This window comes from Pristis pectinata, chromosome 17, assembly GCF_009764475.1.
Source record: "Pristis pectinata isolate sPriPec2 chromosome 17, sPriPec2.1.pri, whole genome shotgun sequence".
Lineage (NCBI taxonomy): Eukaryota > Metazoa > Chordata > Chondrichthyes > Rhinopristiformes > Pristidae > Pristis > Pristis pectinata.
This window is the reverse complement of record NC_067421.1, coordinates 42,644,885-42,670,760: the sequence shown is the minus strand read 5'-3', so window position 1 is coordinate 42,670,760 and position 25,876 is coordinate 42,644,885. Positions and strand designations below refer to the sequence as shown.

At 40.4% G+C, this 25,876-nt stretch overlaps 1 protein-coding gene across 4 annotated transcripts in view; it reads left to right on the top strand.

The window, feature by feature from the left end:
* sfswap (splicing factor SWAP) overlaps positions 1 to 25,876 on the top strand; it is a 113,593-nt gene that overhangs the window by 21,901 nt on the left and 65,816 nt on the right. For all 4 annotated transcript variants that reach the window (XR_007957641.1, XM_052031734.1, XM_052031732.1 and 1 more), the window contains 3 exons: positions 2,381 to 2,615; positions 4,983 to 5,114; positions 11,975 to 12,068. Coding sequence is in view for 3 of the 4 variants with exons in the window: in XM_052031734.1 (XP_051887694.1) it covers positions 2,381 to 2,615; positions 4,983 to 5,114; positions 11,975 to 12,068 (461 nt within the window). In the remaining variant the exon portion in view is untranslated. The remainder of the gene's footprint in view (positions 1 to 2,380; positions 2,616 to 4,982; positions 5,115 to 11,974; positions 12,069 to 25,876) is intronic.

Genomic DNA, 25,876 nt, shown 5'->3' with positions numbered 1-25,876 from the left:
AAACATACAAATTAGGAGCTGGAGTAAGTTACTCAACTCCTCCAGCCTCTGCCATTTAATAAGATCACAGCGGATCTGAGTGTAGCCCCATCTCTGCATTCCCATTCACCCTGTGGCAAACTTTTTAATTAATTTGTTTATCAAGACTTTATCTACCTTTTCCTGAAAAGTATTCAAATGCTCTGCTTCCACCATCCTTGAAGGCCGAATTCTGAAGTCTCACAATGCTTTTGGGAGGGGGGGGGAGGTGAAGAACGTCATCTCATCTATGTCTTTAAATGGGCAACCCTTATTTTTAAAACAGTGACTGGATTATCCCACAAGAATAAACAGTCTCTCCGCATCCACCTTGTCATGGCTCCTCAAGATTTTGTATGCTTCAATCAAATTGCCTCCCACTCTTCTAAACTCTAGGGGATACAAGCCTAACTTGTCCAACCTTTCTTCACAAGACAACCTTGCACTTGCCAGATATAAGTCTCCTAAACTTTCTCGGAAATGCCTCCAATGTATTAACATTCTTCCTTAAATGAGAAGATCACTACTGTACATAGTACTCCACTTATGTTCTCACCAATACCCTCTATTACTGAAGCATAACCTCCCTACTTAATTCTCCCAGCAATAAGCAATATAATTTCTAATCACTTACTTGCACACATGCTATTTATGAATCATCCTCGAGATCACTTGGATCCCACTTCACCTCGGAGCTCTGCAGTTTCTCAATGGATAAATGGATAAGTTAATGGATAATTTCACATTTTCCTTCATTATTCTCTGTTTGGCAGATCTTTGCCACGTCGCTTAGCACATCTGAGTCCTTTTGTGGCATTTTTTTGGTCCTCTTCACAATTCAAATCCCTACTATTTTTTGTGTCATCAGCAAATTTAGCAACCATATCTTAAGTGCTTTTATCTAAGTGATTTATATAAATTGTAAAGAGTTCAGGCTCCAGCATGGAACCTGTGGTGCATTTGTTACACCTTGCTAATCAGAAAAAGGTCATTTATGCCTCCTCTCTGTTTATATCTCTGTGTATACCAGTGTGTTACCTCCTACACCATGACTTTTATTTTCTGCAGTAATCTTTGATGCAGCACCTTATCAGATTTCTTCTCTAAATCTAAGTATAGTATATCCATTGGTTGTCCTTTATCCCCAGCATACATTACTGCTTTGTCACTACCCCCCCCCCCAATCACTGGACTCCACACATCTTGCAGGATTTAATGTTTTTATGCTGGCAGAGGTCCTGGCATCTCATTCACTTTATTGGGGATTCTTGGCCAAGAGAAGTACATTTACATTGGTTTAATATTTTCAGTTAACTAATTTTACTTCCTTTTCACCAATTTTTTTTTACAGATAATTGAATAGTTTTTAAATGTCTCTAAATGTCAGTGATGTTTAATAACTGTTAAACTCAGTCAGAGCTTTGGGAGGAAAGACAATTCCACCTCCCTTTGCCTTCTGTCAAAGCCTGTCAAGAGCATTCTGCGACAGGGCCCCAGTACGCCACATGCCCTGTGCCTGCTAGCCTCCGAACATCTCTTCCCAACTCTAGGGTGTATAGTCAGTGAGTTAATTTATTTGTTCATGGGATATAGATGCTTCTCTTCAGTGAGTGTGAGGAGATAGCAGATTGGGCTCATTGGCTTGATTGATTTCATGTTGTTCACTTGTGAGGATGGATATGTTGCAAGCTAAAATTAATAGGGACGTTCTTTTTGGGGTCCTGGAGGAGCTGGGGTTAGACGAGATTTTCTTGTTTTTCAAGTTGATTTGGGAGTGGAATGTCTCTCCACATCCAGATAATAAAGTTAACAAATCCCAGCATAATCGATTGTCACTTATAAATGGAAGTGACAGAAATCCATAAACAAATAGGTTGTCTTACAACAGGACACTCCATGCAACTCATTTAAAGCCAAAAAGACTAGTTGAGTGAAGGAGCAATCAAGCATTTTAGTACTTTGGTAGTTAATCAACATTGATTTAATCAAGTAATTAGTATCAATTGTCTCAAAGCTGTATTGAATACTGATAAATGAATATCTAGTTTGTTAAGTGTGATCTGCTTAATTAAGGATTGGGATATTTTTGATAAAGTCCAGTTAAAATCTATTTTTATAACAGTTACTTTTCCACCCATTCTAATAGGATTTGTTATCGTTTGGCATTGCAGTTTGATAAACATGAAAATAATTTTATACAACGGTGATTACATTTTTGAAGATGTACTCCTTAGCTATTCTAGTAAAGGGGCTGGTATGAACAAGTGAAAATTGACAGTTTCATTATAGCTTTTTTGAAAGATTCTGTGAACATGATAGAAGTAATTGGGCATAATCTTAATTACGTTCTTTTCTATTACAGCATCGGTGACAACCATGTATTATGGATATTACATGATGCCCGATGGTACATATTGCCTAACACCACCCCCACCAGGAATGGAAGTTGCTGGCTATTATAGTGGTTTGCCTTCAGAAATGGCTACACCAACTACAACGGGGACATCAGCAACTACGGCATCTGCAACCACACCTCCTCCACCTCCAGAAGGAGACAGCAGTAATAGCCAGAGCACCTCTACTACAACCACAATCAGGTGGGATATTTTAAGTTCAACAGTTAGCTTCCCCTAATTTTAAAAGTGATCTGTGGCTATCTCTGCAATTTTGGGAGGAATTGGGTATTGTAATACAATAAACCATCTGTCTGGATCTCCTTTCCTTCAGTTTGGTTGATTTATTTTTTTAATTATTATTCAGAAGGTGTAGTCATTACTGACAAGGCCAGCATTTATTGTCCACCTCTAATTTCCCCTGATCTGAGGAGTTAGTTAAGAGTCAACCACATTAATGGGTCACGTTAAAGCTAGACCAGGTAAGGGTGACCTTACCTGCAGGCTTTGGGGAGCCAGAACTTTAATGGTAACCTGAAGGAGGTTGGGCAGGGACAGAGGAGGCGAAGCTGGGATCTGAGAAAAGTATACAGCATTATGAAGGACATAGGTAGTAGGAAATTTTTTCCCCAGTGGCAGAGATCTCAAGTTGGAGGGAATAGGTTTAGGATAAGAGGTTACAGGGGATCTGAGAAAGAACTATGTCACCAGAGGGTGGTTGGAATCTGGAACACTGAGTGGGTGGTGAAGGCAGGTGCTCTTGCAACATTTTAGTAGTAGCTGAGCGAGCACTTAATTTGCCAAGACATGGAAGGCTGCTGACCAAGTGCTGGTAAACGGGATTAGTATAGATAAATACTTGATGGTTGGCATGGTTATAGTGGGCCGAAGGGCCTGCGTCTGTACTGTTTGACTTTGACTATGGTGTTGCTGTCACTACTTCTAGCATTTTTTAATTCCGCATTTATTTAAATGCGTGAATTTGAATTGCTAAGTGCCATGATAGCATTCCAACTTGTGTCTCTTCATCAATGGTTCAAAAGCCTGGTGTTGGTCCAGTACCTTAACTGTTACACAGCTGGACACCACTGTGTACCATCTGGCTGGATTGTTGTCTTAACTACAATGCATCCTTTCAATTCATTAAGGAGCAGTGAAATGTTGACCTTTCCTGAGACAAGTCAGATTACACTATTAATCAAAATTGAGGTACCAGAGGACTGGAGGGTGGCAAATGTTGTGCTTTTATTTAAGAAGGGCTGCATGAACAAGCTGGGGAACTACAGGCTGGTGAACCTTGTATCAGTGGTGGGAAGGTTATTGGAAGGGATTCTGGAACAGGAAAGGATTTAGAAAGGCAACAACTGATTAGGGATAGTCAACTTTGTTGTGGGAGGTGATGTCTCTCAAATTTGATTGAATTTTTTAAGAAGGTGACCAAGAGGATTGATGAGAGCAGGGTGGTAGTCATGCCCACGTGGACTTTAGCAAGGTCTTTGACAAGATCCCGCATGCTAGGCTGGTCCAGAGGGATCACATGGGATCCAGGGTGAGCTAGCTAATTGGATACAAAATTGGCTTGGTGAAAGGAGATAGAGGGTGGTACTGGAGGGGTGTTATTCAGATTGGTCGGCATCTTGGTCGGCACGGATGAATTGGACCAAAGTTCCGTTTCCATGCTATGTAACTCTTATGACTGTGTGAAAATTCTTCTTTGATTCAAAGGCAAGATGCACGATATAACAGGGAAAAGTTAGAGATATGAAAGGATGTTTATTCAAAGGAAGGTTGTACCAGGATATTGTTTATGGCTGCAATTTTATGGTAGTATTTTAATAAAGATATTAGTTTGCACGTAAGTGTAGGTTCATTCAAGTTAAAGTAAAAGCTAAAAAACTATTTTATGGTAATCAAACCATCTTTCTTTATTGCATTCTTCTTCCTTCCTTTGCAATAAGTATTAAGAGTTTGCAAACCATATGCTTACCTTTGCTGTAGCCCCAAAACATATCCTTTCCCCAAATCTGAATACTTAATATACTGTCCTGGTTACTGCATCCAGTCCCTTGTCCCACTACCAGCAAATGAGTGGGGAGTGAGAAGTGAAAACAAAGTCTCACAATTCTTAACTGTCGTTCTGACTGGTTTTTGTCAGAAAAAGGTATTTAAAAGTGCTCCCAAAAGGAAAGAATCATGAAGAATAGGCTTGTTATTAAAAAGAGAAAATGCATTACTAGTTTTGTCTTTGAAATTTGCAAATGAGATCAGCATTCATTACATCCCACTGCCCTTTGTGTTGCTTTGAGCAATGCCAGACACATCAGTCAGTCATAACTTAAGATGCACTTGTTACAACTATCTGTGATGTGCTGCCATTGGGCATTGTCTTTGAAGCTTGCCCTTTTTCAGTTTGAAAACTAAATCTGTTTGGTATTTATTGGATTGGAGGAAATTGGCATATTTTGTTTTGTGTTTTTTTTTGAAGGCTTGAGAGAAGTATTGCACCATGCTGTTATTCTGTCACTATTTTCATTTGCTTATTTTATAACTTAACTATCTTTTATTTTTCAGTGCTACAACTGTGGTTCCTGTTATTATTCCTCCTCCCCCTGATATCCAACCAGTTATTGACAAACTGGCAGAGTACGTAGCTAGAAATGGGACTAAGTTTGAAACCAGTGTAAGAGACAAGAATGATACAAGGTAAGAAAGTGAAATAATTAGGTGATTTTAATATGGAAGCCTACATGTTATCGTCATGATTTCAGGTCACTGACTTATGTAAAATACATGGTTTTTCATTGATGTATCCTTCTGTGACACATGGACAAGTCCAGAATTATTGCTTATTCCTAATGGTCCTCAGGATGATGTTTCCTTGAACTGCTTCAGTCCCTATGATGAAGATGCTAATGGATCAAGCGTTTCAGGATTTTGACCCAATGAAAATGAAAGATTGACATTATGATTTCCAAGTCAGGGTGGTCTGTGATTTTAGAGAGGTGTTTTTGAAGAAGCATTTGGAACTTAAATGTGCTTCGACCACTACACTCTGCTAATGGAGTGTGTGAATATTATGGATGGGCTGTCAACAAGCTAGAATTCTTTCCTGTGGGTGACACTGTGCTGTTGAAGCTGCACCATTGGCTATTGACTTGAACCTGGTAAATGGTGAAAAGATTTTTTGGGGATTGGTAGGCAAGTACTTGCAGTAGAGAACCTGCTCTCGTAACCTGTGGGTGGTCCAGTTAAGCTGCTGGTCAGTACTGCCGCTCAGGATGTTGATGGTAGGGGGAGAGGTTTGAACCATGAGTTATTAACTATGACTTGTTGGAGTTGATCATTGTCTAGGTGGAAAAGGATAAAAAAATTTGTGCTTTTTGAAAGTTCATTGAATTGTTAACAAGTTCAGTCGTGCTGGGATCAATCATGGGACATTTTGATTTCAAATCCTTTGGCTTACTCTGGAAACTTCATGTGGAGCGCTGTGACAGCTTTGTACCCACATTCTTAATAATGGATAAAATGATTCCGTGACTTGCACTTCTGAATTGTGAGGATGGTCTCTGGGGGGGGAAAGAATATTAAAAGGCCAAAGTATTTAAATGGTAAAAAGGACATTATTTAAATTAAAGATGAATGGGATGGGACAAAGAGTAAAAGTAGGTTTTCAAACAGATGTGTTTGTGAAATGAATCGATAGATTCAGATCTAGATAGTCATGGGAGGCTGAAGAATATTTGACTTGGATTAGATTTTCATCAGATTGGTGCTCATTCAGGGAGCTTTAAGAATGATTATATAAGAAGAAATGAAATTGGAAGACAGGATAAGTTTAGTCCCAGGTGATTAAACTACTTAAAGAGCATGTTAAAATATGTTCTTTATCTGATTTTGATTCCTTGGGTGTGTTTTGGATTGAGTTTGATGGTATTTTTGTGTGACATTGGCTACATTGTGTCTTCCTTTATCATAGATACTTGTTATTCTGGTTTGAATGTAGTAAGTCAATCACAAGATACCACACCCTCAGGATGGAACAGTAGGAAAGTTAGCAACATAGAAACAGTGCGGTATAACCTTCAGTGCCATCAATGTGAAAAGCAGCTAGGCAGTTATTTATAGTGCTTTAAATTATTTTGGAAACGTTATATATAAATGAGATTTATATGAATTCTCTGAGTATTTGTATTCTAAATTTCAGTTCTTGAAATGTGCCAGAGTTTTTTTTAAGGAAGCAATGTTCACCATATGCATATACACAAACCCACTATTAATACTTTTAATTATATATAGGCTTCCTGTGTTTCTCAAATTTATAATTTTCTCTTATTTTGAAGATAATTTTAAATTAGTCCTTGAAGATTACTTAATGCAGAAAACTCTTTTGTCATAAACTGAAATGTTGTATTATGTTTGTAATGGAAACTAATCTCTTCATAGATTTATTTCAGCATGTCCCACAATGTATTCATTGGGCAGAAATTTTGGAAGAGAGATGACAAAATAAAGAACATGATAGATGGCAACTTAGATCTTGGCTCTCCTCAGACGGAATTTTTCGGTTTGTTTAATTTCAAGGCATTAAGTGCACCATCTTCCTGACACTCCAGTGTGATGAGTGGGGGAGTTCATGAGCATGAGACACTGAGTAGGTTAAAGGGAACCAAGTGAATGGGATTGATCAGAATACTATACGAGCCCGCACAGACGATAGGCCAAATGGCCTCCTCTGACGCAAGGAAGCATGAAAAATATAAAAATGTAATGATGTGAAAATAATTGAGAACTATGGTAAATTCAGTCAACCTCAAGTCTCTTTCTTTTACCCCTTTTGGACCTCAAATTTCCAGCAGTTACCCCTGCTCTAGCAAACTGTATGTACTTGGGTGTGTGTACATTTCAATCTTTGCCTTTCTTTTTAACCCTCAGTGCTCTTTTAACCTTGCACGTTGAGGTTTAGTTGAAGAATTTATATCAAATGGCAAGTTCTGTTGGAAGTCTCGTCCTCGTATACCCTGTTCTGGGGGCAAAAAGCTTGTAATCTTTAGCTTCGCGTGACCTTTAAACCATGTCCTCTAATTCTGCAAATATCAAAATAATTGAAGATCCTGAAAATATACAAAAAAAACAGAAAATGCCAGATGCATTCAGCAGGTCAGACAGCATCTATGGGGATTGAGTCAGTCTTGGTGTGTCAGTCTGAAGGTTCTTCATCAGAATAGTTTTGACAAAGGGCCTTTGACATGAAATATTAGCTCTGTTTCTCCATCTACTGATGTTGCCTGACCCATGCAGTGTTTCAAGTATTTTCTGTTTTTACTCTTCTAACTCTATGTTTAGAGTTTGAAAACATTATTCTGTTTACATCTCCAACTTCTCATGGAATGGTTGCAACATGGAAGGAGGCTTTTTAGCCCAAAGGAGCACTCTGGCTTCATGTCCAAAGAGTAAATCCATAATGGCTCCTCTCATTGGCTTGCAGTGTGCTAGCTGGAAAAAAAATGTTCCGAATGAATATAAAGATTCCTGCACCCTCTTTGTCTTTTATGTTAATTCTATCAAACTACAATCATACTCCCCCACATTTTACCCAAAAATTCTTTCCATGAACATACCTATCCAACTCCTTTTTTGAATGCTACAATTGAGTCTCCCTTCCCTACAACCTGTGATAGTCCAGAACTTAACCATCTATTGTGTGTGTTTTTTTTAAATCCGCTTGTCACCATTTATTTGTTGCTAATCATCTTGCTTTGCCCTCTGCCAGGTTTGGAGCTCATGGTATCTTCTCTCTTCAAAGCTTAAACCCCTAAGTTCTCGCTTTTTTTGGATGATACCTTGAATCAATGAAAGTGTCAGAATATCACTGTTTTCATTGACGAAAAGATGAGAAATATAAGATAATGTGTTTTCTTTCATTAAAATTAAATACTTTCTTTGGTCAAATTTAGGATATTCCTTACATGAGCTAAAATTTGAACTTGATTACAATACTATCTAAGGTTAAATTACTGGATATAGTGTTAATTTACTGGATTGTGTTTGAATTTCACTTGAAAGGTGTGAGCTGAGCAGTTCCTTAACTCTGGTATACTCTTCATTCAAGTTAGATAATTAATGGAATTTGATTTTCCTACACAATCATTTCTTGCCTCAGTTGATGCTGAATATAACTCCCACATGTGTGTATGATAGTAGTTGGATACAATCAACATAAAAGGCACAGAGTGTGCAGAAATCTTCAAATTCATTCAGAAGATTTACTTTGAGCCAGCACACAGCAAGCCAGATAAAAAAGGGAACGATTATGGACTTATTTTTTTTGAAAATGTAGCTGAAGAGTTGAAGGAGACATCAATGAAAATGTATTTTGATGGTGATGTTCAATCATCAGTTAATTTAGTTCTGAAAACGGACGAAGAAAGACTAGGAGTAAAAGCTCTCAATTGGGGAAAGGGCAATTTAGCAAAATTGTTTTAGAAACAGCTACTTGAAGGTAAATGAAAATCAAAGAAAAACTGTGGATGATAGAAATCTGGAGGAGAAAAAAAACAAACTGCTGGAACACTTAGCAGGTCAGGCATTGTCTATGAAAAGAGAAAGAAAGGCAAAATCAAAGTTGAATTGTTGTCAAATGAACCAGTCCATGTGTGCACAGGTGCAATGGGAGACTTACTTGCAGCAGCATCACAGGCACAGAGCATCACATAAGCAGCATTCACAAGGAAGACATAAATTATACACAATTTTACAAGATAGGACATAATTAGAACAAAAATAAAGTCCATTGTAGTGCAAAGTGGTCCTAGTGTTGTTCTATTGAAGTAGTGATTAGGATTGTGCAGGTTAAATCAAGAACAGAATGATTGAAGGGAAGTAGGTGTTTTTGAACCTGGTGGTGTGGGAGTGAAGGGTCTCTGACCTGGGATAGCACCAGAGAGAGAAACGGCTCTTTGGCCCACAAAGTCCTTGCCAGCCATCAAGCACCCTAGTTTACCCTTATTTATTTTATTCTCCCCACATTCCTATTATCTCCTCCCTAGATTCTACCACTCATCTACACACTAGAGACAACTTACAGTGGTCATTTAATGATGGGAAGAAACCAGAGCATCTGGAGAATCCCACGCAGTCACAGGAGGAATTTGTAAACACACATGGCATGGGATGGCAGGATTGAACCAGGGACCCTGGAGCTGTGAAGCAGCAACTCTCCTAGTTATTCCACTGTGCCACCCTATCAGGATGTTGGTTTTGTTTCTGTTTCAGCAGATGCTGTCTGACCTGTGAATTTCCAGCATTTTGTGTCTTTATATACAAAGATTAATCTATGTTAGAGCAGTGGGAGGCATTCGTGATGATGAGAGCCCACATCAGATATGTTCCACTGAGAAACAGGATGAGACTTTCTGAATCTTGAACCACATGGTTGTCAAGGTAATGCAAAAATGGGAAAACCGGAATACAGCACTGCAGAAGGTCTACAGGAGTTTGGAACAAAGAGGTAGAGAGAACGCAAAGACAGTCCATGAAAAAGTACTGACAGGGAAAACCCAATGTTGGTTTATAAATAAAGAACAAGATAATTGGAGGAAAATCAAATGCTTATTAGAGTCCAAAAAAGATGTTCTGCAAAGAGACAGAAGGTGTTGGTTTTCACATCTTCATGAATGAATATCTTGCATTTGACTTGATAAAAGGGGAACTATGTTGTTGCGGAGGATAGGAAATAGCAGAAGCTCTGACCTGTCATTTCCATTCCTGTAGCTGGTAAGTGTAGAGGAACAAACAGACTTTGCGATCCACAGACCTCTGCAACAGGTAGTAAAAAGGCCTTCACAATACTTCAGTAGTCGAGGTGTGGAATATAAACAGGGAGGTTTGCTCAAATTAAGATGCTACTTACACCATTGCTAGAATACTGCACACACTAGAGGGGGGATGTGACAGCACTAGAGTTGTTATGAAAGAATAATGTGAGTGTTGTCAGTTCTAGAGAACTTTAGTTAAAAGTAAAGATTAACTGGGCTACATTTTTTTTTGTAGTGGTAGGAGTAGAAGTTCTGAATTTCTTTTCATGCCAGAGTTCTGGACCTCACTGTCTGAAAGTGTGATGAAAGCAGAAAGCCTCATCAAATTTTAAGAAGTAAAATACCATATGCTGTGCTGTGCAGTCTGATGTAGAAAGTGGTATCTTAGATGATAGCTCTTCCTAGGCTGGCAGGGACACAATGGACTGAATGCTGTCGGCCTATGTTGCTCTATTTGTTATACTGCAAGTATAAAATAAGCTTCAGTGTATTATTGGATGGCATTTTAGAAAAATGACATATCATTTGAATCACTTACATAGGCAATATATCAAATTTTGGCTAATATAGTCCCTCTAAAATTCATAACAGCCTACATTAAGAAGGAGAACAGTGAAATTAACCAGAATTTTTCTTCTTGACTATTTCCCCTCCCCATTCCCAAATGGAATAATATTTTGTCAGATGTGATTTATCTTTCAAGTTTGAAGATAAGCAAACACTGATTCTGTGATTATAATAAAATATTAAAATAAAACAACCTTGTTTCTCCATTTGAGGTTAAAGTATGAAATTTATATTAAAATAGTAAGTTCTTATAGAGATATTAGGAATGTTATGAGATGCAATTTTAGTTATTTTGCTGGATTAATAACCAACAGGTTCTTCAACCTGAAACAATAACTTTTTTTCCCACAGATGCTGCTTAAGTGTTTCCAGCACTTTCTGTTTTTATTTCAAACTTCTGGCTTTTATTTTCAACCTGGTTTAATAATTTAGAGATATGAATTAAAATCTCATCATGCATGTTGTCAGCTAATAAAAAGGCAGTAATAATAAAAGTGATTATGAGGCTGTTGGTTCTCATAAAAATCCCTGATTCATCAGTCCTTTAGGAAAAGAATTTTCCTGATTTGGCCTCTGGTGCTCCAGTCCTACTGTATACCACTCTGACTTTTAACTGACCCCTTTATTAGGGATGAGCAATAAATGCCAGCCTTGCCAGCAGTCCTCAAATCCTGAGAATATTTAAAAGCTTGTAATAACTCTCGAATAGTTTTAGTACATACGAGGTAATTTTTTTTTTAAAGAATGTATAACAGTCCAATGTTTTAAAAAAAAGATTGAACTTAGGTGTTTTCAAAAAGCTCATGTTAGGTTCATTTTACAGTTTAAACTATTCAGATGTGTTTGGATTTGATATTTTTCTCCTTGAAACTGCCTGAATTAAAAGTTTCAACCAATTAAAAATATATCCTTTGTAGACAACTTGCGCACTTTTAATATATTTGTTTGAACATGGATTACACAGTGTGGCAGACAGTTGAAATTTTTTCACTTTAATCTTTTGGTCACGGTTTCATGAACAAATATATAATCATTAACAAACTGCAGAGGTACCTCTGCAGTGTGATCTGATATGGTTTTTAGCACTTTATAAGGAGTTTATTTTGTGTGTAAATGTAGTTTGAAATGTATTTTTATATGTTGACCTATGTTTTGAGTTTGAATCTGTGGTCTGTCTTTCAGGTTTGAGTTTCTGCAGCCTTGGCATCAGTACAATGCTTATTATGAGTTCAAGAAGCAATACTTCTCTCAAAAAGAAGGTTACAGTGTTCAACAGGTATGCCAGAAGGGGTAAAAGCACTTGCTTGCTCTGTGAAGCTGAAAATAAATTTTATTTGAGCAGAAGAGGGGCTTGGGGCACGTACATTGTTCTGATCCATTATTGATGTATGGCATTATATATAAGGGTATGGTAGCATGGTGTTTAAGTTAATCTTATAGTATCTGTAATCTGGAGTCAGGAGTTTGGATCCCAGCACAACAATGAAAGAATTTACATTCAGATAATTAAATTGGGAATGACCATGTAACAACTAAATTATCATGAAAAATTCACGGTTCACTGATGCCTTTCAGGGAAGGAAATTGGCAAATTTATTTATTGATTGACAACAATGTGGTTAACTTTTAACTGCTCTGAAATAGCCTTGTGAGCCACGCTGTTCAGTCAGTTTGGGTAGACAATAAATGTGGCTTTGTGGATAAATAAATAATATGGTCTTTAAGTATCAACTAGTAACTAATTATTCAAGTTTGTGAATTTAATGAAGATTATCAATTTATGGCATGTTTGGTGAAATATTTTTGGGTCTTAAAATTGTGAAATCATGAAAGAAACAGCATTATTTTGTGTAAACTGAAAGCAGAATACAGATCAATCACTTGTGGGGAAATTCAAAACAATTTGAAAGCTGTGTTTATAGATTTTCAACTTCCTACGTGGGTTTAAATTGTGCTTGGCTGTTCTTTATAACAATTCGTTACTTTTTATTTATTGGATTCATTAGATTTTTTTGGTGGAGTGGTGTGAATCTAGGAATTTCTGTAGTGATTCATTATGTATGAATTAAAGTTTAGGCAGTAAACTTTTTAAATAAAAACTAATGTAATTGAGAAAGCTTGTGCTATCAGTGGAAGTCGGGTTTAGCAATTAAAATGGATAGTGAGATCCTGTTTGGTTATGAACAGTGAGCTGAATATTTCAGAAGATCGAATTGAGTTTGTGTTGGAGTACACTAAGCGGGTTTAGCTGCATGGATGATTAGATGCGCTGCCTGTAATTTGTTTTCATTGTCACACAAGAGTCTCATATCTGTAATAAATATTAGCACCCTAAATCAGTTATGCATAAGGAATATAAATAACGTATTGTGCAGGTCTTTCATTTCAAAGGCATTTTTAAAATATTTTGTTACTATAGTGTGAACATTATGTTTGCCTTCATATCAGGAAGTGTCATTACAAATGAATTGCTGGAATTGTTTTGTTTGAAAGGTTATAGAAAGAGTGGATATAAGTAATTGCTTGGAAGATCATGCCTCTAATTTCATGCTTGTTGGCTATGAAACTTAGTTGACATGATAGTAAAATGAATTTTGTTTGTTATGAGTGGTTTCATGTCTCAGATCAGTATGCTTTCTAAGGTTGCAAATTACACTGACACTATTATTTACAGCCATGGAATAATTTCACATTTATGACAATAGTAATGATTTTGTAGATCCATTATTAGATGGGTATATATTCCTTGGATTAAAAATGCAGCCGTTTGTTAGAATTCATGCAGCATTACAAGAGCCTCGGACTGTGATAAATTTCAGAATTGATTTTCTTAATCGTTTCTGTGAGAGACGATGTTTGTTTTGCCGCATTCTTTTTCTGAAAATGTACTCCTGGACCATGGTAGAAAATCATAAAATTTACCTCCTACCATTGTATCTCTTCCAATCAGACAGAGCTGCATGACCTTTTCCCACACTTGGTCCATAGTTCTGCAGGTCACAGCTGTTGAAGTACATGTTCCAGGTACTACTAAAATGTGCTGTCAATTTCTGTCTCTTACACTCTTTAAGGCAGTGAGTTCTAGAATCCTTTTGCCATTAGGGAGAAGAATGTTTTGCTTCATCTCCCTGACAAAGCTGTTGGAATTCTTTGAGGAAGTAGCATGCAGAATAGACAAAGGAGAATCGGTGGATGTTGTTGACTTGGATTTTCAGAAGCTTTTTGACAAAGTGCCGCACACGAGGCTGCTAAACAAGATATGAGCCCATGGTATTACAGGTACTAGCATGGATAGAAGATTGGCTGACTGGCAGAAGGCAAAGAGTGGGAATGAAGGGGGCCTTTTCTGGTTGGCTGCTGGTGACTAGTGGTGTTCCACAGGAGTTGGTGTTGGGTCTGCTACTTTTCATGTTATATGTTAATGACCTGGATGACGGATTTGATGGCTTTGTGGCCAAGTTTGCGGATGACACAAAGATGGGTGTAGGGACAGGTAGTGTTAAGGAAGCAGGGAGTCTGCAGAAGGACTTGGACAAGTTGGGAGAATGGGCAAAGAAGTGGCAGACAGAATACAGCATAGGGAAGTGTATGGTCATGCATTTTGGTAGAAGGAATAAAGGCCTCGATTATTTTTAAATGGGGAGCAAATTCAGAATTCAGAGGTGCAAAGGGACTTGGGAGTCCTAGTGCAGGATTCCCTAAAGGTTAACTTGCAGGTTGAGTCGCTGGTAAGGAAGGCAAATGCAATGTCAGCATTCATTTCGATTGGACTAGAATATCAAAGCAAGAATGTAATGCTGAGGCTTTATATGGTGTTGGTCAGACCACATTTGGAGCATTGTGGGCAGTTTTGGGCCCCATATCTAAGAAGGATGTGCTGGCGTTGGAGAGTGTCCAGAGGAGGTTTACAAGAATGATTCTGGGTATGAAAGGGTTAATGTATGAGGAGTGTTTGATGGCTCTGGGCCTGTACTCTCTGGAGTTTAGAAGGATGAGGGGGGATCTCATTGAAACCTGAATTTTGAAAGGCTTGGATAGAGTGGACGTGGAGAGGATGTTTCCAGTAGTGGGAGAGTCCAGGACCAGAGGGCACAGCCTTCAAATAGAAGGATGTCCCTTTAGAACAAAGATAAGGAGGAATTTCTTTAGCCAGAGGGTGGTGAATCTGTGGAATTCATTGCCACAGATGGCTGTGGAGGCCAAGTCATTGGGTGTATTTAAAGTGGAGGTTGATAGGTTCTTGATTAGTAAGGGCATCAAAGGTTACTGGGAGAAGGCCGGAGAATGGGGTTGAGAGGGAAAAACAAATCAGCCACGATCGAATGGCGGAACAGACTTGATGGGCGAATGGCCTAATTCTGATTCTGTGTCTTATGGTCTCCTCTTCTACTAATTACTTTAAATCTGTTTTGACCCATCTATTGAGGAAAATGGTTCCCTCTTATTTACACTGTTCGGGCTCTCTCATAACTTTATGAACCACAATCACAACACGCCTCCACCTCCTCATTCCAAAGAAAACACCACTATCTTATCCAAATTTTCTTTCTAACTACAATATTTCACTCCTTCCAATTCTTTACACCCTTTCTAACTGTACTCCAATTGCTATTGTACACAGTTCTAGCATAACCTAACTAATAAAGGAAGACATCCCATGTGCCTTTTTAACCACCTTATTGATCTGTCCAGCTGCCATTAAGGATCTGTGGATGTACACTCCAGATTTCTCTGCTCCTCCAAGCCACTCAGTACACTCCCATTTATTGTACATTCCCTTGCCTTTTTGCACTCCCCAAAAGCAAAATCTTCTACTTCAGATTTAATTCCATTTGCCATTTTTCTGCCCAACTGACCAAACTGTCCTTATCTTCCTGCCATCTGAGGCTTTCCAATTTGCTCTTGACTATACAGGGAATTATTTGACCTGAAGCATTAACTGTTTCTTCCCCTACAGCTGCAGCCCAACAGCTGATTATTTCCAGCATTTTTTGCTTTTATTTTGGATTTCCAGCATCTGCAATTATTTTTCTGCAAATTTCCTGAGCATACTCCCTACACTTAATTCCAAATCATTAATATATATACTGTATTATAGCGAGGGACAGAGTACTAAGCTGCATGGAGCCTCAGTGGTCACTACTTGCCAGTCACAAAACACCCGTCAACCATTGACCTTTGCCTTCTGCCAATTTTGTATCCAATTTGCCACTATCCCTTGGATCCTGAGGCCTTTTAGGTTTTTGACCAACCTATCATGAGCCTAAGATATCATAATTCATTAGTGTTAACTTATTGTATAAAGGCATTATCCAAATCTGTTTGGGCAACTTCACTTTCTGATCTGAATCTTTGGCTCAGATTGGTCACCCGAAATATCGCCTCATGCTAAACTCGGTGATAAACCAGATAATGTGATGCTTGTGAATGCAGTGCGTGAATTTTTATCAGGAAGAGTAGCAGTTGCATTTGGAGAACTATTTCTGTTCAAATTACCATAAATTGCACAATTTAGTTTGCTGGATTGAGGGAAATGTATTCAACGACAACAACATCATCACAAATGGTAGTCTTTGCACTGAAGAAATTAGTAATTGACAATGTTGCTAGTGCTCAGTATAATTTGGTTTTTGAAATGGCTGAGCAGCAGTGTTTGTATCCTCCCTGTAGCCACATCAAATAGAAACACAGCCTCCATTCCCATGTGTCTGCTGACAACACTCAGCTTCACTCTTCTGCATGTCTCCTAATACCTTCATTTCCTCTAAATTACTTGACTATTTGTCCTTTTTGATCCATGCTGTATAACTGGCATTGGCACCCAATTTTTTTCTTTTTCAATCTTTTTATTAATTTTCAAATTAATACAGATTAATACTTATAACATCGGTGATTATACACGTGATACAAAGAGATGGGGAGGACAATCATGACATATATAGTCATAAAGAATAAAGAATATATTCTAGGCCCCACGGTTTCTTGGTAAACAAATATATTACAAAAAAAATCAAAAAGAGAAGGAAAAAGATTTATTATATTAAAAAAAAACAAATCAAAAAAATTATAAGTAATCGAAACAAACTAAAAAAAAATTCAAAAGAAAACAAAACTGGACTGACATTTTTCGATGAACAAAGAGCATTATTATGTTGTCAACTCCGCTCCTCTAAGTTCAAAGATTATTAAAAAGGGATCTATATCATATGAAAATATTGAATGAGTGGTCTCCAAACTTCCTCAAATTTAGGCGAAGAATCAACAGTGCCACTCCTAATTTTTTTTCTAAGTTTAAACATGATATAGTTTGAGAAAACCATTGAAAAGTAGTGGGAGATTTTGGATCCTTCCACTTAAACAAAATGGATCGCTTGGCCATTAATGTAACAAAGGCAATCATACAACAAGCAGCAGCAGATAAGCGGCCAGATTCCATCATTGGTAGCCCAAAAGTTGCAGTGATTGGGTGAGGTAAATCAATATTCAATACAGTTGAAATAATGTTAAAAATGTCTTTCCAATATTTTTCCAAAAGAGAACAAGACCAAAACATATGTGTCAGGGAAGCTACCTTCGACTTACATCTGTCACACATAGGATTTATATGGTGATTTAAAAATGGGCTAGCTTATCCTTAGACATATGGGTCCTGTGAACCACTTTAAATTGTAAATGTTTTTGTTTGAAGAATATTCTGGCTGCTTGTGGAAACCAACCAGGATGAGATTTGAACCAGTGACTCGTGGTTTGATATCAGTGCAGTCTTCCACTGGACCATTCAGAAAAGCCAGATTCAAAAATGGATCAACAGAAATATTCTGCAACTAAATATTAGTGAAACTGAGGTCGTTCTCCATCACAGACTTTGCTCCCTAGCCACTGACTCCATTCTTTTCCCTGGTGATTGTCTGAACTGAACCAAACAGTTCGCGACCTTGGTCTCCTGATTGAAATTTGATTTGCATATTTGTACTTTCATGTTGTCATCTGACTCAACCCCTTGGTTTTAGTCATCTGTTGCTGAAACTGGAGGTATAAAGTTAAAGCCTGGCCTGATTGCTGCCAGTCCAAAGCCTTGTTATTTTGTAAGCTGCTATTTCTTAACATGTATAGTTGGGTCCTCTCAGGTTCAAGTTGGGTAGCCAGGACCTAAATGAAGTACTGAGCCTCAATGCATTTATTTTTAAAGATGCAGACTGGTCCATGCAGACCTGATCTTAAGGATTTTTTTTCTAATACCTCTCCCATCTTGAAACCTGATTGTACTTTTAGTTCCATCGGGCCCTGCTTAGGTAACTAGGCTCAAGAAGAAACCTATGACTCTGCCTTATTTTTGGATTTGACTAATTCGGTGCGTCCTTAGAAGGCTTCTCTTAATGTAGAGCAGCACTGCACAGGAACAGGCCCTTCTGCCCACCATGTCTGTGCCGGCCATGATGCCAATCTAAACTAATCCCATCTGCCTGCACATGGTCCCCATCCCTCTATTCCCTGCCCTGTTCTCTTGTATTATTCTATATAAATTGAGGTGATTTAAAACTTTGCTGTCTGACTCCCCAGTTTCTACCAGTTTTTTTTTGCCAGTCACCTTGTGGTCGGTACTTTACGTTGGCCCTGATTATACAGTGTCATGGTTTTAAAATTTGATCTTGTTTTGAAATCTCTTGTAATCTTACTCCTTACTAACTCTGTCCTTTCCACTGGTCCAATAACTGCTGAAGTATCTGCACACCTCCAATTCTGACTTCTTGCTCATCACTGATTTTAGAAACATACATAGAAACATAGAAAAAACTACAGCACAGTTCAGGCCCTTCGGCCCACAAAGCTGTGCCAAACATGTCCCTACCCTAGAAATTACTAGGCTTACCCCTAGCCCTCTATTTTACTCAGCTCCATGTACCTATCTAACAGTCTCTTAAAAGACCTTATTGTATCCACCTCCACCACCGTTTCCAGCAGCCCATTCCACGCATTCACCACTTTCTGAGTAAAACATTTACCCCTGACATCTCCTCTATATCTACTCCCCAGCACCTTAAACCTATGTCCTCTTGTGGCCATCATTTCAGCCCTGGGGAAAAGCCTCTGACTATTTACCCTATCCAATACCTCTCATCATCATATATACCTCTATCAGGTCCCCCCTCATCCTCCGTCTCTCCAAGGAGAAAAGGCCGAGTTCCCTCAAACTGCTTTCATAAGGCATGCTCTGCATTCCAGGCAGCATTCTTGTAAATCTCCTCTGTACCCTCTCTATGGCTTCCGCATCTTTCCTGTAGTGAGGCGACCAGAACTGAGCACAATACTCCAAGTGGGGTCTGACCAGGGACCAATATAGCTGCAACAATATCTCTCGGCTCCTAAATTCAATTCCCTGATTGATGAAGGACAATACACCATATGCCTTCTTAACCACAGAGTCAACCTGCGCAGCCACTTTGAGCGTCTTATGGACTCGGACCCCAAGATCCCTCTGATCCTCCACACTGCCAGGAGTCCTACCATTAATACTATATTCCGCCAACATATTTGACCTACCAAAATGAACCACTTCACACTTATCTGGGTTGAACTGCATCTGCCACTTCTCAGCCCAACTCTGCATCCTATCTATGTCCCTCTGTAACCTCTGACAGCCCTCCAAACTATCCACAACACCCCCAACCTTCGTGTCATCCGCAAACTTACTAACCCACCCCTCCACTTCCTCATCCAGGTTGTTTATAAAAATCACAAAGAGCAAGGGTCCCAGAACAGATCCCTGAGGTACACCACTGGTCACCGACCTCCACTCAGAATACGACCCTTCAACAACCACTCTTTGCCTTCTGTGGGCCAGCCAGTTCTGGATCCACACTGCAATGTCCCCTTCGATCCCATGTCTCCTCACCTTCTCCATAAGCCTTGCATGGGGTACCTTATCAAACGCCTTGCTGAAATCCATATACACTACATCTACTGCTCTCCCTTCATCGACGTGCTTAGTCACATCCTCGAAAAATTCAATCAGGCTCGTAAGGCAGGACCCGCCCTTGACAAAGCCATGCTGACTATTCCTAATCATATTATACCTCTCCAAATGTTCATAAATCCTGCCTCTCAGGATCTTCTCCATCAGCTTACCAACCACTGAGGTAAGACTCACCGGTCTATAATTTAATCTGAAATAAAAACAGAGTATCCTGGAGATTCAATAAAATTCTGATAATCTAGTATCCAATTATTAGGAAATTCCAATAGTTCGGCACCTGGCTCATTCAATATTCTGGAATGTGTAGGTTGTGCAGCTGGGGCCAAGACTGTGGGCTGGGCGTGTGACTGTGGACTGGGCTCGGGGTCATAAACACTGGGTGTCGGAGATGTAAGTGGGTAGATATGTGGCAGGAGCCGGGATCTGGTCCTGAATATTTCAGCTTATTTTGCTCAGTTTCTTGCTCACTGGAATCACTGAAAAATTTATTATTCTCATGTTTAATATGTTTAAAAAAATAAATAAAAGTGTATTTTGGAGCGGCCATTGTCGGAGTGGACAGAGTCAGAGTGAGTGGCTTTGGCACAACAGGCTTCAGCATCAAGAGGCAGAGACCATCTGCAACTACATTGGTGAGTAGCTGGTAAGTAAAGGTAAGGTTTACTGTTGTTATAACTTTTAAGTAGACTACAGCTGGTAAGAAAAAAATAGTTCAAATGGAGAGCAAGGCAATGTGCTACAGCTGCATGATGTGGGAGCTAGTGGACCCTGCTGTGGTGCATGGTGACCACATCTGCAGTAGAGGCTGGAGGAACTTCAGCTCAGAATTGATGAGCTGGAGTTGCAGCTTCAAACACTGCAAAGCATCAGGGAGGGAGAGAGTTATGTAGGTGCTGTGCATCGGGAGGCAGTCACCACCACCCCCCCCCCCCCCCCCCCCCCTTAAGAGCAGGTACTTCTAGGCGCAGGAGGCAGATAGATAGGTGACTGTCAGGGGAGAGAAAGGGGACAGACAGACAGAGCAGAGGACCCCGGAGGCTGTTCCCCTCAAAAACAGGTATTCTGCTTTGGATGCTGTTGGGAGGTTGACCTACAGGGATCAAGTGGCAGTAGCCAGGTCTCTGGCACTGGGACTGGTCCTGCTGCTCAGAAGAGAAGGGAAGGGAGGAGAAGAGGAGGGCAATAGTGATAGGGGACTCAATAGTCAGGGGAACAGACAGGAGGTTCTGTGGACTTAAGCGAGAATCCCGGATGCCAGGGTCCAGGATGTCTCTGATCAGATCCACAGCATTCTTGTGCGGGAGGGAAAGCAGCCAGAAGACGTGGTACATGTTGGTACCAACGACATAGGAAGAGGGATGAGGTCCCTAAAAGTGAGTTTAGGGAGCTAGCAAGAATGCTGAAGAGCAGGACCTCAAGGGTAGCAATCTCAGGATTACTGCCAGTGCCACGTGTTAGTGAAGGTAAGAATAGGAGGAGATGGCAGATGAATGTGTGGCTGAGGAGTTGGTGCAGGTGGCAAGGTTTTAGATTTTTGGATCATTGGGGTCTCTTCTGGGGAAGGTGGGACCTGTACAGATTGGATGGGTTACTCCTGAACTCGAGGGGGACCAGTATCCTTGCAGGCAGGTTTGCTAGTTTGGTTCGGGGGAGTTTAAACTATTTTGCAAGGGGGATGGGAATAGGAGGGATAGGTCAGTGGAAGAAGTGCATGGAGTAAAGCCAGATCTAACATGTAGAGAGGCTTTGAGGAAGGAGAAGCAGAGTATAGGGTATAAAAGTAGTAAGGTGGATGGGCTAAAGTGCATTTACTTAAATGCAAGAAGCATCAGGAATAAGGGTGAGAAACTGAGGGCTTGGATAAATACATGGAACTATGATATTGCAGCTCTTGCAGAGACTTGGCTGTCACCGGGGCAGGAATGGATACTGAATATTCCCGGATTTCAGTGTTTTAAAAAGGATGGGGGGGGGGTGCGTGGGGTGGGGGGGAGAAGAGGAGGAGGGGTGGTGTTACTGGTCAGGGATACCTTTACAGCTGCAGAAAGGGTAGATAATGTAGCAGGATCCTCTCTAGATTCAGTAGCAGGATCCTCTCTAGATTCAGTATGGGTGGAAGTTAGGAACAAGAAAGGAGCAGTTCCTCTACTGGGAGTATTCTATAGACCCACTGGTAGCAGCAGGGATACTAAGGAGCAGATTGGGAGGCAGATTTTGGAAAGGTGCAAAAATAACAGGGTTGTTATCATGGGAGACTTCAACTTCCCAAATATCGATTGGCACTTGAAGGTTTAGACCGGGCAGAGTTTGCTAAGTGTGTCCAGTACGGATTCCTGTCACAGTATGTTGACAGGCCGACTAGAGGGAATGCCATATTAGATCTAGTATTAAGTAATGAACTGGGTCAGGTGACAGATCTCTCAGTGGGTGAGCATTTGGGGGACAGTGACCACCGCTCCCTAACCTTTAGCATTGTCATGGACAAGGATACGAGCAAAGAGGACAGGAAGATATTTAATTGGGGAAGGGCAAATTATGAGGCTATAAGGCTAGAACTTGCGAGTGTGAATTGGGATGACATTTTTGAAGGGAAATGTACCATGGAGATGTGGTCGTTGTTCAGGGATCTCATACAGGATGTTAGGGATAAATTTGTCCCGTTGAGACAGAGAAAGAATGGCAGGGTGAAGGAACCATGGATGACGAGAGGTGGAACGTCTAGTTAGGAGGATGAAGGCAGCATACATAAGGTTTAGGCAGCAAGGATCAGATAGGGCTCTTGAGGAATATAGAGTAGCAAGGAAGGAACTTAAGAAGGGGCTGAGGAGAGCAAGAAGGGGACATGAAAAGGCCTTGGCGAATAGGGTTAAGGAAAACCCCAAGGCATTTTTCACTTACGTGAAGAGCAGAAGGATGACGAGAGTAAAGGTAGGACCGATTAGGGATAAAGGTGGGAAGACGTGTTTGGAAGCTGTGGAAGTGGGTGAGGTCCTCAATGAATACTTCTCTTCAGTATTCACCAAGGAGAGGGGTCTTGATGATGCTGAGGACAGTGTTGGTAAGGTTAATGTTCTAGAGCATGTTGATATCAAGAGAGAGGATGTGTTGGAGCTGTTAGAAAATTTTAGGACAGATAAGTCCCCAGGGCCTGACGGAATATTCCCCAGGCTACTCTGCGAGGCGAGGGAGGAGATTGCTGAACCGTTGGCTAGGATCTTTGAGTCCTCGTTGTCCACGGGAATGGCATGGGAGGGTGGCAAATGTTGTCCCCTTATTCAAAAAAGTTAGTAGGGATAGTCCAGGGAATTATAGACCAGTGAGCCTTACACCTGTGGTGGGCATGCTGTTGGAAAAGATTCTTAGAGATAGGATCTATGGGCATTTAGAGAATCATGGTCTGATCAGGGACAGCCAGCATGGCTTTGTGAAGGGCAGATCATGTTTCACAAGCCTGATAGTGTTCCTTGAGGAGGTGACCAGACAAATTGATGAGGGTAGTGCAGTAGATGTGGTCTACATGGATTTTAGTAAGGCATTTGACAAGGTTCCACGTGGTAGGCTTCTTCAGAAGGTCAGAGGGCATGGGATCCAGGGGAGCTTGGCCGTGTGGATTCAGAATTGGCTTGCCTGTAGAAAGCAGAGGGTTGTGGTGGAGGGAGTGCATTCAGATTGGAGATCTGTAACTAGCGGTGTCCTACAAGGGTTGGTTCTGGGACCTCTGCTTTTCGTGATTTTTATTAATGACTTGGATGAGGGGGTAGAAGGGTGGGTTGGTAAGTTTGCAGACGACACAAAGGTTGGTGGTGTTGTGATAGTGTGGAGGATTGTGCAAGATTGCAGAGGGACATGGGATGCAGAGCTGGGCTGAGAAGTAGCAGATGGAGTTCAATCCGGAGAAGTGTGAGGTGGTACACTTTGGAAGGACAAACTCCAGGGCAGAGTACAAAGTTAATGGCAGGATTCTGGGTAGTGTGGAGGAGCAGAGGGATCTGGGGGTTCATATCCACAGATCACTGAAAGTTGCCTCACAGGTGGATAGGGTAGTTAAGAAAGCTTAAAGGATGTTAGCATTCATAAGTCGTGGGATCGAGTTTAAGAGCCGCGAGGTAATGATGCAGCTTTACAAAACTCTGGTTAGACCACACTTAGAGTACTTTGTCGAGTTCTGGTCGCCTCATTATAGGAAGGATGTGGCGGCGTTGGAAAGGGTGCAGAGGAGATTTACCAGGATGCTGCCTGGATTAGAGAGTATGGATTATGAGGAAAAACTAAGGGAGCTCGGGCTTTACTCTTTGGCGAGAAGGAGCATGAGAGGAGACATGATAGAGGTGTACAAAATATTAAGAGGAATAGATAGAGTGGACAGCCAGTGCTTCTTTCCCAGGGCACCAATGCTCAATACAAGAGGACATGGCTTTAAAGTAATGGGTGGGAAGCTCAAGGGAGATATCAGAGGAAGGTTTTTTACCCAGAGAGTGGTTGGTGCATGGAATGCGCTGCCTGGGGTGGTGGTGGAGGCAGGTGCGTTGGTCAAATTCAAGAGATTGTTAGATAAGCATATGGAGGAATTTAAAATAGAGGGATATGTGGGAGGAAAGGGTTAGATAGCCTTAGGCGAGGTTTAAAGGTCGGCACAACATTGTGGGCAGAAGGGCCTGTATTGTGCTGTATTGTTCTTTGTATTGGTGTATTAATAGCAATAACTTCCAGTAGTCCTGAAAGTTTACTAGACTGACCCCACCAAAGTCCCTGGGTGCCGGATTGTCGGTATTTTACTTTAAGTTGGAATATTATTGTCACATGTACTGAGGTACAGTGGAAAAACTTTGTTTTGCATACTGTCCATAGAGATCACTTCATTACAATAGTGTATTGAGGTAGTACAAGCTAAAACAATTACAGAATGCAGAATAAAGTGTTGCAGTTACAGAGAAAACGCAGTGCAGGTAGACAATAAGGTGCATGGCCATAATGAGGTAGATTATGAGGTCAAGAGTCTTATAACAGTGGGATAGAAGCTGTCCTTGAGCCTGGTAGTACGTGCTTTCAGGTTTTTGTATCTTCTGCCCGATTGGGGAGGGGGGGCTTGGTGTGGGAAAGAGAGAATGTCCGGTTTGGCAGGGTCTTTGATTATGCTGGCTGCTTCACCGAGGCAACAAGAGGTATAGACAGAGTCCGTGGAGGGGAGGCTGGTTTCCATGATGTGCTGAGCTGTGTCCACAACAGCTGTGTCACGGGCAGACCAGTTGCCGTACCAAACCATAATGCATCTGGATAAGATGCTCTCTATGGTGCATTGTTAAAAATTGGTGAAGGTCAAAGGGGACATGCCAAACTACTTTAGCCTTCTGAGGAACTCGAGGCACTGGTGACCTTTCTTGGCTGTGGCGTCTACATGGTTGGACCAGGATAGGCTATTGGTGATGTTCACTCCTAGGAACTTGAAGCTCTCAACCCGCTTGACCTCACCAGCTCAGGCAGCATCTGTAGAGAGAACAATAGGAGTTAGCTTTCATGTCAATGACCTTTGTTCAGAATTTAATCAGAATTTGGTGGCAGTGCCTTCAGCTGCCAAGGTCCCAAACTCTGCAATTCCTTTGTGAGTTTTGTAGCAGATGGGTCTACAAAAGAACAGATTTGGAACCAGATATTCATGAGTGAGTTATAGGGTTGGAGGAGACTGCAGATAAAGAACCTCAACAAAGGTGAGGATTTTGAATTTGTGGGATGCTATTCTCAGAGTTTGTATAATAATAATGTTAAGATAACTGCACTGGAGTTTTGGGATGCAGGCAGCAGAAATATTGATGAGATATTGATTATAGAAGGTAAAGATTTGGATTTTAGCATAGAAAGTTTCTGAATAGTTGAGCGACAATGATGAATTGAGGCTATGGCAGTGACGTGTGTTCTTTCAGAACTGGAATGAACAATCAACTTCTTTGTGCTTGGTGAGAGTATTGGTTAGTGGACAGTTCTGATGGTACTTTCCTTTACACACAAGTCGCGAAGTTGTATGTGGTTTTTCTTTCTAAAAATGAACGGTTCTGGGCTTCAGACAGATATAACAGATATTTCTCTTCCACGTTCTACCTGTAAATGTCTTTTTT